Source organism: Phymastichus coffea, unplaced genomic scaffold, assembly GCF_024137745.1.
Source record: "Phymastichus coffea isolate CEN01 unplaced genomic scaffold, Cenicafe_Pcof_1.1 PCOF00024, whole genome shotgun sequence".
Lineage (NCBI taxonomy): Eukaryota > Metazoa > Arthropoda > Insecta > Hymenoptera > Eulophidae > Phymastichus > Phymastichus coffea.
The window spans coordinates 3,780,969-3,794,739 of NW_026706835.1; the positions used below are offsets into that span (position 1 = coordinate 3,780,969).

The 13,771-nt window shown below is 33.5% G+C and overlaps 1 protein-coding gene across 1 annotated transcript in view; it reads right to left on the minus strand.

Annotated features, from left to right (window-relative positions):
- Nucleotides 1–4,085: 4,085 nt before the first annotated feature.
- Nucleotides 4,086–13,771, minus strand: part of LOC131675496 (frizzled-5-like) — a 158,625-nt gene continuing 148,939 nt past the window's right edge. Inside the window, exon 2 of the mRNA XM_058954496.1 lies at nt 4,086–6,413. Within this exon, the coding sequence (XP_058810479.1) occupies nt 4,288–6,336 (2,049 nt within the window). The 5' untranslated portion in view covers nt 6,337–6,413 and the 3' untranslated portion in view covers nt 4,086–4,287. The remainder of the gene's footprint in view (nt 6,414–13,771) is intronic.

Here is a 13,771-nt window from a genome sequence, read left to right on the forward strand (position 1 = left end):
TAGAGCTTTACAATACAGTAACCCTGAGTATGGTGCACAATATGCTAAAGACCGTGAACAAGAGGTGAAGCGAACCGTATTTTGCTGGATATGTGACGATTATGTCGATGCAAAACTAGAAGATGAACACTTCTATACTTGTAAGTGGCAATACCAGAGGACATTGTGGTTAAACAAAAATAATTCTGCATCTAACGACAGATAACGTAAAGTTAACAAAAAACAACGTACATCGAACTCACTTGAACAACTGTCAGAAAGGCCTAGATACACGTCAAATATATTGGTACAAATAACAAACACCGGTGCCGCCAGCTCCTCTGATGCATCGACCGAATCACAAACAGGACACGGAAAGGACGTTGCTAAAATATACATGAAGAAACCAAATTCAGAATCTGACTGTCCAGAAGGAACGGCCACCGAACGAGATTTGGAAATGACTGATGGAGAAATCGAGACTGAGGTCAACTCAGAAGATCAAAAATACTTAGAAGATGCAGCTGCGTCATAAGAAAATATATTTTTTGAACTCCTCTCTTTTATAAACTATTTTATATATACAATTTTTATATAGTTTCGTGATCTTACGTACATTTTTATTTATCAAAATCTGTATTATTTCACTTTAAATTTTAGTATGTAAAGCGGGTAGAAGGACAATAACTATATAAACGGACTTCACGGACTGTCTTTATCACACATAATTCCATTCATTCATATACTCTCTTTAAAACTTTTATTAATGTCTCTCTCTTGTATATCTTTATCCTACTATTATTTTCTTCTACATAGACATAATCTTACAGGACATAGTCATGTCGGCGCCCAACAGGATGAACGCCTTAACAAAAGGGGTTACAGTAGCACCCTACCACCAAGAAGAAAACACCTTGGTGGTTATTTTCCCTTCGACTACCGTGGAATCTGATGTAGTCCAATACCTCCTAACCTATGGACCTATCGAACAACTTCGTCAATTTAGGTCTCGACTGGATGGACACAAATCCCTCCGTATACGCTACTGCGCCCATGCGGACTACCATTCGGCCTTAAACAACTACCTGAATGATAGTATCCAGTCCTTAAATCCGAACTCTTCCAGAGTTGTGATCAGGGAACAGGAATTCGGGCATCGGGTATTCCTCCGAATCCCGATGTACTGTTCGTGGGAACAGGTATTTAAGGACTTGGCAATCTGTGGGACTCTGGACTATATGTATTTTACGCCTATCACGACATATGGTTCGTATTTCCATTTTACCTGCAGTGTGCGATTTGTGACCAAGGGTTCTGCTGCTGAGGCTGTCCGACTATACCATAGGGTATATGGAGCCAAGTTAAAGCTAGAAAGGATTGTCCCCCTGTCCCTGCATAACAAGAACCAGTACATCTTTCATGCACAATGCAAAAGTATTGTCAAGAAGAAGGACTTCGAAGTCCATGAAATCCTATGTAACATGCAAATAGGTAGGGACTGGATAAAACATTGGCTATGCGACAAATCCTTCGAAAAACGAAGCTTTTACCTCTATCTACGTAAGTGTCAATGTGAGAACTAGATGGAACCAGAGCAGTCCGAAGAATCTGTGGGCCAAAACGTGGTATTCACCACCGTGCTGGAAAACATTTTGGACGAGCTGGCAGCAATGCCCATAAACACTACCAATCTTTAACTTTAATTTTCAGTCCTTGTAACTCTTTCCCTATCTTTATAAAAAAAAAAAATGTGTATAGTAACCATTTTAATAATACATATATATTATCCGTTCTTACCATCCTTAATCATTCATGTTTATTCATTCTTACTGGACATATGATTCCCGAGGACGGTAATCATTCTAAGGGGGGTAGGATGTTAAGTGACAACTTTTAAATTCACTTAATCCTGATATATGTCATAATGTATATGTATTAGTATTATGTATAATTACGCCGCGCGTATTAGTCGTACGCATTTAGCGCGCGTGGGCGGTTCGGCGGCCGCGTAGTAATGCAGTGACTACGTAGTAACACTCTCGCGCTGCATTACTGTATCGCCCACGCCTAATAAAGCAGTCTCGTGCCAGAGTTAATCACGTCCAGTCGTGCCACAGTTCAATTCTCTTCAGAATTACGTACAGTTTTCATTCAGTTCTTTTGAAATTTTTGTCCTTCTTGTTTACTTTTTCTAGTTTCTTGTCAACCAGTTTTTATTATTATTTCCTAAAATCAGTATATTTATATTCTTTTTATCAGTGATTAACGTATACGCGTGACGAAATGGCGAATGCGTTAATAAACGTATTATTATATATATATATACGTATACAGCGTACGGACAGGCAAATTCCAGCAAATTACTTATTGCAAGGACAACAGTTATTATAAGGACCAGCTAAAATAAAAGATTATATTTCTTGGACAAATATTCTAACAATATACACATATATATATAAATATAAATTCAAGGACAAGTCTATTAATAATTATAACAAATAAACATTTAACAAGTAAATAACTCAAGATTCATTATTATAAAACTGTCTTCTTCTTACTTATTTTTCTATAATAATAATAATTCTTGGAGTAATTACCATTTGACAAATTCCACGTATTCATTTTGCGTGTAACTACACACATATATATATATATATATATATGTAAGATTAATAAATTCTTAATTATTTTAGCTTTGGCATTTTATTCTCGCGATTCTTTTTATTTATTGTTATAAATACCGCTCGCGCCGACCGGTCAGATTAGCGTCATACGATCTCTACGAAAACGTCGTATAATAGCTTACGCTGACGAAGTGTTTAACAATTAAGCGCGTTGCCGGATAACATGATATGCATGTGTATAAGATAAATAGTACGTCTGCGATATTTTGATTATATTTAAAAGAACTTAATTTCAAATTGCTCGTCAAACGTAGCCACGAATATTACATGGAAAATAATTTTATTTTTTTTTTAGTGTTATGTAAACGTATTGATATCGAGTAATCACACGCAGTAATTTGTTTTACGGATATATAGTATATCGCCAAATTCACCATAATACCGTGTGAAGTAATCTTTACTAATTTACTTAATTACCATTTATGTCCCATAAATATACTAATGTATAAATTATATTCATCAAATAACTTGCGAGCGTTAAGTGAGCGGGGCCTCATACATGCAGCAATTCACCACATCGAGTTGTAGTGTCACTCGTTTGCTAAAAGTACACTAACGACGTGTGTGTCTACCCGAAACCACGTCACAATGAATAAACGGAATTGTTTTACAAAAAACGTTGTAACTTTTTATCCGCTCAATGAAAATGGATCCTGTTCCACTTGTCATTTTAAATGTAACAGAAATATACGTACAACTTTTACACTTTCGATTTTTAAAATTTGTTAAGCCATCTAAAAGTTATAACCTATTTAATGATAAAAAATTAGAAAAATAGTAATATGTTTTGAACTTAATAAATACAATTTTTAATTTAATAAATAAATACCGACGGGATATGACAGGTATTACTTTACTCTTCAAAATGTGCCTGCGTGCGTTCTTCTACAACCACTTTAGACGGACTTGTAAAATTTTTAATTTTAAATGATTTTTTTGGCCAGAAACTTATGTACGACACTGTATATCAATTTTCTTAGGTATTCTGATTAGTTTGGCTTAATATTCTCTAATGTATATTTTTTATAAAATAGATTACATAATACAGCGTTGTCGCTGAAAAAAATACTCCCAGAATCCCGAAATTATTTGAATAGGTAAATCGTATATTCTATCATTTCAAGATATTTTCTACAATTCAATAATAATAAAATAATAGTAATAAAAAGCTAACTAATAGTAATAAAAAATTGGTTAATATTTTCTCGGATTATGTTTTAGTTGTAAAATATATTTGAAATGAAGAAATGTTCACTTAAATTAGTTAAATGATTTTTAGATCCTAGATGCAATTATTCCAGCGGTAAAATCGATATTGAATTCGATCAAACTAGAATATTAATTTTATGATTTTTATTTGTAGAATATACTTTTATGATGATGCATTCATCGTAGAAAATAGATTATTGGTTAATGCAAATAAGATGTTTTATTACAAATGTTCAATGTCCAGATATATGATAATAATTAAAATGATTTGTAAAATGGATATTAAGTTAAAATTATAATTTAGAAACAATGTATCTATAGGTAATTAAATGGGTCCATAATTGCTTAAGGCGGAAGGTCTTTCTTGGTGCTCATAACCATTGTTACTTGAATCACCTTCCACCAGCTGGTGTCGTCATACATGTGATAATGGAGGTTGTTTTAAGACATGATGGTGAATATGATGTTGTGAGGTACTAGTAATACTGCTAGGCTGTAATAGGGTGCTCCCTGGTCCAGAAACTGTAGAATACTGTGCAACAATTGATCGATTCAAAAGTCCTTTGTTACTAGAAACATTTCCCAACCCATCACCGGTTACAGCTGCTACATTATTTGGAATATTTTGTGACTTTTGAAATAAGCGTCTCCATAATCGCCGCCACGAATCAATAGTTTTACCACTCCAAATCCATACCCCAGATGTGATTCCTACTGCTAATGCCATAAAGTATTTTAGCATTAAAATTGAGTATATAGGTTTTACGCGTTCTTCACAAGGACAAGTTAGCGAAGTGAGCCAATCTATTCTATATAATGTTTCATATAAATAGCAAGCTAGTACAGCACTTGCTGGAACCGTATATAAAACAGAAAAAATTCCAATTCTTATCATTAATTTTTCTAACTTATCTGCTTTTGCGCCTGGTTGACGTTTTATTACCGAACGTATGCGAAATAAACTAACAAATCCAGCAAATAGAAATGTTGTTCCTAATAAAAGATACACTAACAATGGCGCTATTATAAATACTTGAATGCCTTCTGATGATATTGTGCAAACACCAGCTATTGGATCACCGCCAATGTTACCAGATATAAGAGCCCATACTGTTTGAGCAGACGGCGCCATCCACGCAGCTAAATGAAAGTATTGGGAATACGATGCGATTGCCTCGTTTCCCCATTTTAAGCCTGCGGCAAGAAACCAAGTGAATGCTAGAATAACCCACCACACTGACGAAGCCATTCCAAAAAAGTAAATTAATAAAAAAATAGCTATGCACATGCCAGGTCCATGTGTACCATATCTGAGTATATTCCCATGGCATGCTATTACTTCGTGCCCGAATACACTTCTTGATAAATATCCAAGAGACACTAAAAAGTAACAAGCTGAAAGAAAAACGATAGGTCTTTCTGGGTATTTAAAACGCTGCGTATCTATTAAAAATGTGATGACTGTAGCAAGAGTACTTGTCGCACACAGGCCGCTCCACAACGTAAGCCATATTGCAGCAAAATCTTTTTCTTCGTTAGTTAAAAATGCTCCATGGCATGGTAGAGCACAATACTGAATTCCTACATCATCTAACTTCTGCGATAAAACTAAATTGGTATGTGCAGAAATTCCAAATGTATCGAAACTAGATATATCACTATTCTCTCGTATGGGTGATACAATCGATATTAGTGGAGGTCTGCATCTACATTTGCATTCACTCTCTTGACAATTTTTAAAATTTTTACTAGCTTGACATTTTGGCGACTGAATACTTTTCGATGATTTGGTAGGTTTGGGTAATGAAACTGGTGGCTGAGTGTGCATAGATATTTCAGTAGAAAGTAGTGTTTTATTATCTTGTTCCATGCAAAGATTTTCTGTATCTCCTTGATGGGGAAATCTTTCACAAGCCATTCGCTCAGGCCATGAAAATCCATACTGTTCCATTAAAGGAGAACATCCCAAGCGAGCTCGTTCACAGACACTTCGACAAGCTGGAAGTGGTTTACTATATTCAGGTAAACATATTGGAGTATACAGCGAGCATAAAAAAAACTTTAAATCTACAGAACATTTTATTTCAACAAGAGGCCAAAATTGATGAACTTCAAGTCCAGCTTCTTCTTGAGTGTCATGATTCAATTCATTAGGCATCGCCGTAAAATTATATCCTATTCCTCGACACATCGGTATAGTGATTTCTTCACATCGACTGTTCATAATATTTGATGATTCAACATGAATTATTGATTGTTCAAGGTTATTACTCGTTAATGCTAAATGAGTGTTACTATTTGCTACAATATTAGCTGTAGATGAAAACGATAACGAAGAAGTTGAAGGTAAAGATATCTGGGTATAAATATTATTAGATGATTCTGCAATGCCATTAGCACTTGTAGATGGAATTGTAATAAAAATTGAAAATAAAATAGATCTTATTTTTGTAAAAAAAAACATCTTATGTAATTAATTTATTTCTTGAAATCTTCTTTTTAATGAGCTGAATAATTACTTAGCGTACAATTTATAAATGCCTGCAACATAAAAATGAATACATAATTAAATAAGTTGAAATAATAGTATATGAAATATATTTTTGCATATTTTTAATTTTTTAATTGTAACATAATATTATTACTAAATTCAGTGCAGACTGGCAAGAAAAAACGAAACGTAATTTCTAAAAAATTATTACTAGGAATCAATCCAACAAACAAGAATTACCATATAAAATTCAAAAAATTAATTGCTGCTAGAGCAGAACAAAACATGAAAGTATTGTTAACCTTTTAAAGGGTATATCTAAACTTACAATCCTGGCGAATTATTTTAATCATACTCTTGTTTTTGGGATCGCTGATTACGAAACTAAAATTAAAATTAAATATTTGAAAATGACGATGACAATATGGCGAACCTTAAGCAAAAAAATTTTAATATATATATATATGTATATATTTTCGAATTTTCTATAAAATTCTAAATAATAAACTTCAATTATTTTAATCAAAACACTAATTGTTTGAGAAAAAAAAATATTGAAGTTTTTAAAAGACATAGTTGGTTTAAAAAATTTAATTCTCTGTCAGCATTGTTCAGAAGTAATTGTTGCCAAGTAAATTCACGACATAGAGAAAAAGAGAATTAGAATAAGTTTTACATAATTCCGCTTAAGAGTGACTTCGCTTTCGTTCGATTTTGCTTATGGTAAGTTACTTTCATTTCTAGACTTTCGTTATTTATGGTATCTAATGTTAGTTATCCGAATCGGATAAGCAAACATACGATGATAGCAGTGTTCATCGTAGTCTTGAATACATAAAAAGTATCGTGAACAATGTACACAAATTGAACAAAGTGAGACAAAAAGCATACATATAAAATTAGGAGTCTGTTACTTCAATGAAGCAAAATTAAAAAAACATACATACTTGTGTTTTGCAAGAACAGATACGCAACAATTGACAAACGAACTATCCAACGGTTGCACCGCACAGTATCGATGTCGGGTCATTCGTAGTTCGAAATTTTTACAGCACAGACGTCTGGGGAGCGTTATATCACACGAGATGGCATCGTGATGCGACCATGATGTAGAGAAGAAAGAAAGAGCTGAAAGCGGGTATCACAAATACATGGGAAGCAACTATCGCTAACGTCGAAGTGTGCTGAAATGACAATTGGTGCATGTCAAAGGCTGTCGGCTGAACGTCCGCAGATGTTAACTAGTACACGTTGAGATGGTGGTTAGTATGCAGCCCAACGGGACATTCGGTTGGTATTGACTGTGCGTGCGTTGGATTCGATGCATCTTTAAAATATAATCTTAAAAATACACTAGTGGAAAAAATTAAAGGATCAAAAAAAAATTCCAAATTTTTTGACGCTTTCAAACTGGCTGTATTTCCCTTGAAAATGGTCGTACTGGAATTAGAAAAAAAGCGTTTTCAAGTTTGAAGTTTCTAGTTTTGAGATCTCATAATCAAAAATTTTTTCAAGCAATATGTTCTGCTCAGTCCTTATGAATACCAAAAAAAATTTTTTTATGAAATTTTTTCAGTTTTTCTTTAGTCTACGAACTTGGAAAAAATTTTTCTAACTTAGCCACTCTATGGATCGGATAACTTGTTTATTCAGCTTTAATTTGCATTTTTGAAAAGTTCAATACCCCCACCTCTTGCTGAGATATTGAACTTTGAATGGAAAAGGATCTTTTTGTCTTTAACCATCAATATCTCAGCAACCGCTGATTGCACAAAAAAATGAAGGTAGGTTATGAAATCTTGAATAAATTTCCCAAAAAACTATACTACTGTTTGTGAAAAAAAAATTTTTTTTATTCTTTACATTTATTTGAAAAAAGGGTATTTTGTAACTTTTGGGATAATCAAGCGCTAAGTTGGAACTATCGAGAAAACCAGAAATGTTAAGCTTGTCTTTTACAGTTCAATATGCCCACAAAAACCCCACAAGGTTTCAATTCAATCGATCAAGCCATTTTTTTGTTTTATTCAATCAAATTTTTGATAAAAATTAAAGGATCACAATTTTGACATTAAATGATCATAATCTTGAAAAAAAGGCAAAATAAATTTTTTTTTTTAATTTTGAAACATTTTTTTTAATGACTCCAAAAAATTTTGAACTAAAACTACTGCCGGCATCAGCATTACCCGAAGCGTACCACATGGAGGTTGCCCGGTCGGATTTACGCTTCATGTGTATGTTTTTTTTAGGAGAAATGAGACCCGGAGGCTTGTCAGTTCCTCCGTAGTTAATGACTTCAAACTCATTCTCCTAAGAATGTGTGTTTGCGCGCGCGCGCGCGCGTGTGTATGTGTGTGTGTGATGAGGAAAAAAAATGTTTCAAAAAAAGCATTTCAATTCTCTTAATAACGGGTATTGCCACCCCTGTTCTCAATAACGGCTGCCAAGCGTTCAGTCATATTAATGGAGCGGGCAATCTGGGGTTGCGGAATGGTGTTCCAAATTTGCAGAAGTGCACGCTCTAATGCGGCCAAGTTGTACAAATTTGAATACTCTCTGCGCAAACGACGACCCATTATGTCCCAAACATGCTCGATGGGGTTGAGGTCTGGACTCATTGGTGGGTGCCGCAGCAATGTCATGTCATGTCGTTCTCAAAAGCGTCTGGTGATGTTGGCTATGTGTGGATGTGTGTTATCTTGCATTAGAATAATCGCCCTCTGATGTTGTCACCTGCGCAGTACAATCGGTCTCAAAATTTGGTTAATGTAGCGTTGAGCTGTTAAGTTTTCGCGTACAATCAGCAGAGATGTTCTCCAATTTCGTGAAACGCCGCCCCAGACCATGACGGATCCTGATGCCGCTGTCGATGTCTTTGTCGCTGTTGTACCCGATTTGGGAAATTACTTGCCACGATATTCGCATTGATGAAAGGTTCACGTCGAACTTGTCGGACAATCGCCCGATCATCGCGAACAGTCGTGACACGGTGGCGACCTTGTCCAAGGCGACGATTGTATTGGTTCGTCTCCCGGTATCGCGCATACGTTCGAGATATGATGGATTGACTAACACCCATCTGGATAGCAACATCACGTTGACTGTAACCTTTTTCAAGCAGAGTGATCAAACGAGAAACCTCCGGTTCTGATAAATGCTGTCTACCATGATCGAAAATCAAAATGAATTTTTGATTTTTGCAAATTTATGAATTTTTTTTCTAATGCAAAAGGAGTGGTTTTGAAAAAAAATTTTTTTTTTAGCGTTGTAAGAGTTCACGAAAATTAATGATAAGCAATTTTTAAAAAGCGTGTAGATCGAGTTCGAAATTCGATTGGGTATATCAACTTTATTTAAAATTAAATTAAAATTTTAATTCAGTTGAAGTTTATAAATTAGGAAAATCATGAAATATAATAACAGAATCGCGTTAAAAAAGGCAAAGATTATGATAATTTATGATCGTAAATCATATGTGGTGGTAGTTTTTGTTCAACATTTTTTGGAGTCATTAAAAAAATGTTTCAAAATTAAAAAAAAATTTTTTTTTGCCTTTTATTTCAAGATTATGATCATTTAATGTCAAAATTGTGATCCTTTAATTTGTTTCAAAAATTCGATTGAATAAAACAAAAAAACGGCTTGATCGATTGAATTGAAACCTTGTGGGGTTTTTGTGGGCATATTGAACTGTAAAAGACAAGCTTAACATTTCTGGTTTTCTCGATAGTTCCAACTTAGCGCTTGATTATCCCAAAAGCCACCAAATACCCTTTTTTCAAATAAATGTAAAGAATAAAAAAAATTTTTTTTTCACAAACAGTAGTATAGTTTTTTGGGAAATTTATTCAAGATTTCATAACCTACCTTCATTTTTTTGTGCAATCAGCGGTTGCTGAGATATTGATGGTTAAAGACAAAAAGATCCTTTTCCATTCAAAGTTCGATATCTCAGCAAGAGGTGGGGGTATTGAACTTTTCAAAAATGCAAATTAAAGCTGAATAAACAAGTTATCCGATCCATAGAGTGGCTGAGTTAGAAAATTTTTTTCCAAGTTCGTAGACTAAAAAAAATGGAAAAATTTCATAAAAAAATTTTTTTTGGTATTCATGAGGACTGAGCAGAACATGTTGCTTGAAAAATTTTTTGATTATGAGATCTCAAAACTAGAAACTTCAAACTTGAAAACGCTCTGTTTTAAATTCCAGTACGACCATTTTCAAGGGAAATACAGCCAGTTAAAAAGCGTCAAAAAATTTGGAATTTTTTTTTGATCCTTTAATTTTTTCCACTAGTGTATAAAGGCAGGCGCCGAACGATGATCATGACTCACACTATAAATGTCTTGCCATGCATCTACCTTCCACCCACTAATCACTCACTAAACTTTATGCTTGCTGTTCCTCTTTTATAGCGAAACTAAGTCTCCGGTGGTAAGTCTTACAACGAAGTCATTTTCAGCTTAAAATTTTTCGTTTTTGCTCTTGCGGTATCTGTGCGCTCACGGCCGAGCGGTTCGAACCCACGTGCTTTTGCTGCCACAAACGATATGCATATTATGTCCAAACTGGTCTCGTTGTTTCTCTTTATCGCTATTAAGCCTTCCTCTCTCTGGTAGGCATTAGAGTAATCCGTTCATCAACTCGCTCCTGTGATATTTTGGATTCTACGTTTGTTTTTCTACTGTGTTGAGTGAATTGTTTCAGGTCGGAGCAGCTCTTTACTATTTACTGAAATTCGTGCTTTTTACATGACCATTGGTAATATTAGTTGTCTGATGTGATTTTAATTACAATTGGCCTATTACCTCATTTTATTCAATATTAAAATTTTTTGCTTACTAACAACAATCGCACGCCTGCTACTAAAATCAAGTAGTAACATCGAGGATGAAGATAATTACTATACGTTTAACTCTTTCAAAACGCTGGACTTTTCTATAATATGGGATCGTATACTGTTGTAGCGGATGGTCTTTTTTCACCTTTTGACTTCGCTATTTTAGCTGCTTCATCATCTCAAACATCTTAAATTTAACAGGAAGTTCTTTAATTATTAGCTTGATTAAGATACTGTTGGTAGTAACTCGTTGTTGGAGTATAGTGCGTAAAAGTGTTGAACTAATTTTTATGTGGCTAATAGTTCTAGCGTAGTCATAAATTATTACTTATACATTATTAGTATTAGTAGTCATAAATTACACAGGCCGACAAAAAAGTCCTGAACCAGAAATTAAACCTTACGCTATATCCAAATCCAGCATCACAATTAACCCAACAGGTCAGGTTTTCAAGATATCCTAACTGATAAGGACAGAAAATACGATTTTAGCTATATTCGTGGTTATCTACTACCACCAATAATTTTCTTTACGGATAGCTTCGTTTTAAAGCAGAACTATCATTCGAAAAAACCCTGACTCCAAATCTTATGCATCTTTTTTTTCACTGACAAGGGGACCTTCCCTCAACCAGATCTCATCGATTTTAATAATTTTTTTATATGTTGCAGTATTCGGCAAAGTAAGAGACACATTTTTTTCTTTTTTATGCCGACATCCACTTTTAATGATAGAAAACCATCCCTAGATCTTACCCTTAAAATCATTTTCTTATTATATCTCAGTATCTAATGAATATTAATAAAGACTAAGCGTTTTAATAAAACTAAGTGGAGAATATTTGCTGTAGAAAGTCTAAGATATTAGGCGTATTAATGACCCAGGGGGTTGCAACCCTTATTTTATATTTTTTCAAAACTAGATTTTTATTCATTTTATTTCTTTGAAAATCAAGGTATGAACTCGAAACATTTGAGAAATGTATTTGAGTTTACTATATCGAATACTTAAATTAAAGTTTTTCAGAATTTTTTAAATTGCCATCCTCGAGTACCGTTAATCATCTTTACAAATGATATACTTTACGTAAGTGATAAAAAATTAATTTTTTCTTTAAAATATTTATACTTATTTAAAAATTAATGAATTATAAAGTTTATAATGTTTTTAAGGCAATATTAGAAACTTCCATAATTATTATTATCGCTGCTACAATTATTTATATAATAATAATACAGGCTGACAAAGATTGTGTGAATGTGTGTGTGAGTGTAAAGATTAATTCTTTAAAAGTAGTGAATTTATTGTTAGCATATTTCCCAAACCTCGCAAATTACCAATAATAAAAAAATATTAGCTTGACGAATTATAAAGAAATGGAGTTGTCATAAAAAAATGAAATAAATATTATTAACCCTTTAACGCTCAAATGGCCAAAATTTCAACGTCAACTTCAAGCTCGTGCCTTTCAATTATAACCCATGTGAAAAAAATATTCAGATACATATTCTTGTGTAAAAAAATCTCATTTTTCGAATAGCATTGTTAAATTTATTGAAAAATGAACGCAAACAGTTTATTTTAAACAATAAACAAAAAAAAATGCAAATTTTCAAAATTTTTTTCTTTAGAGGAATTTTTTCAACTATGTTCTCGGTACTCCAATATATCCTAACCCATCAGGATACGGGACCCGAAGGTTGTACTTCAAAAATATATCTTTAGATACTTCGATTTTGACTGTTAATCGATCCAAAATGGCGCCCGAATGCCCGAAATTATTGCAAAATCACAGAAATTTGTACTTTTGAAGTCGAATCTAAGTTTTAGCAAGCAAAGTGACTTTTGTGAGTTTTATGTCAAAAGATTGGATGCATATTAGCAAAATTAGCTCACGCAATTGATTTTCAAGATGGCGGCCACCAAGAGTCAGCTGAAATAACGTATTACATGTTTTTATAGCCACTGTATAGTCTCCAATCCTCTTTTTTTTTATCGTTTAGTAAACTCTCTGAATCATTAGATCTAAATTCATTATTAGATTATCAAAATTCAAAATGGCGTATCTAATATGGCGGACCGTAACCTGAAAAATAGCTATTTACGGAAAATAAAAAATATCGTATTCTACGTAAAATTTGAGATAAAATAACTTCAGTTCATTTTCTCGCTCAGAGTCGCCATTCTCGAGTGAAAAATTCCCAAAATATCAGAAATCGAAAATTCGCAATCGTGCTTCTAAGACGATTTAATGGCCTTACGATGGCGATCGCGCGTTCTTTGCCTCTGATTTATCAGTAATCACTAGAGTTGCCCGATTCTCACCACGAGGAGGTGAACGCTTTCGAGAATCATATTTTTTTGTTTTTTGTATATTTTTTGTATTTTTTTGTATTTTTTGTATATTTTTTGTATTTTTTGTATTTCTTTGTATTTTTTGTATATTTTTTGTATTTTTTTGTATTTTTTGTATTTTTCAAACATTTTCTTAGGTTTTTTTAATTTTTAGTTTCTTATCTTCCTTCCATTTAGGGATGAGCCGTCTTAAAGCATGTACCACAATA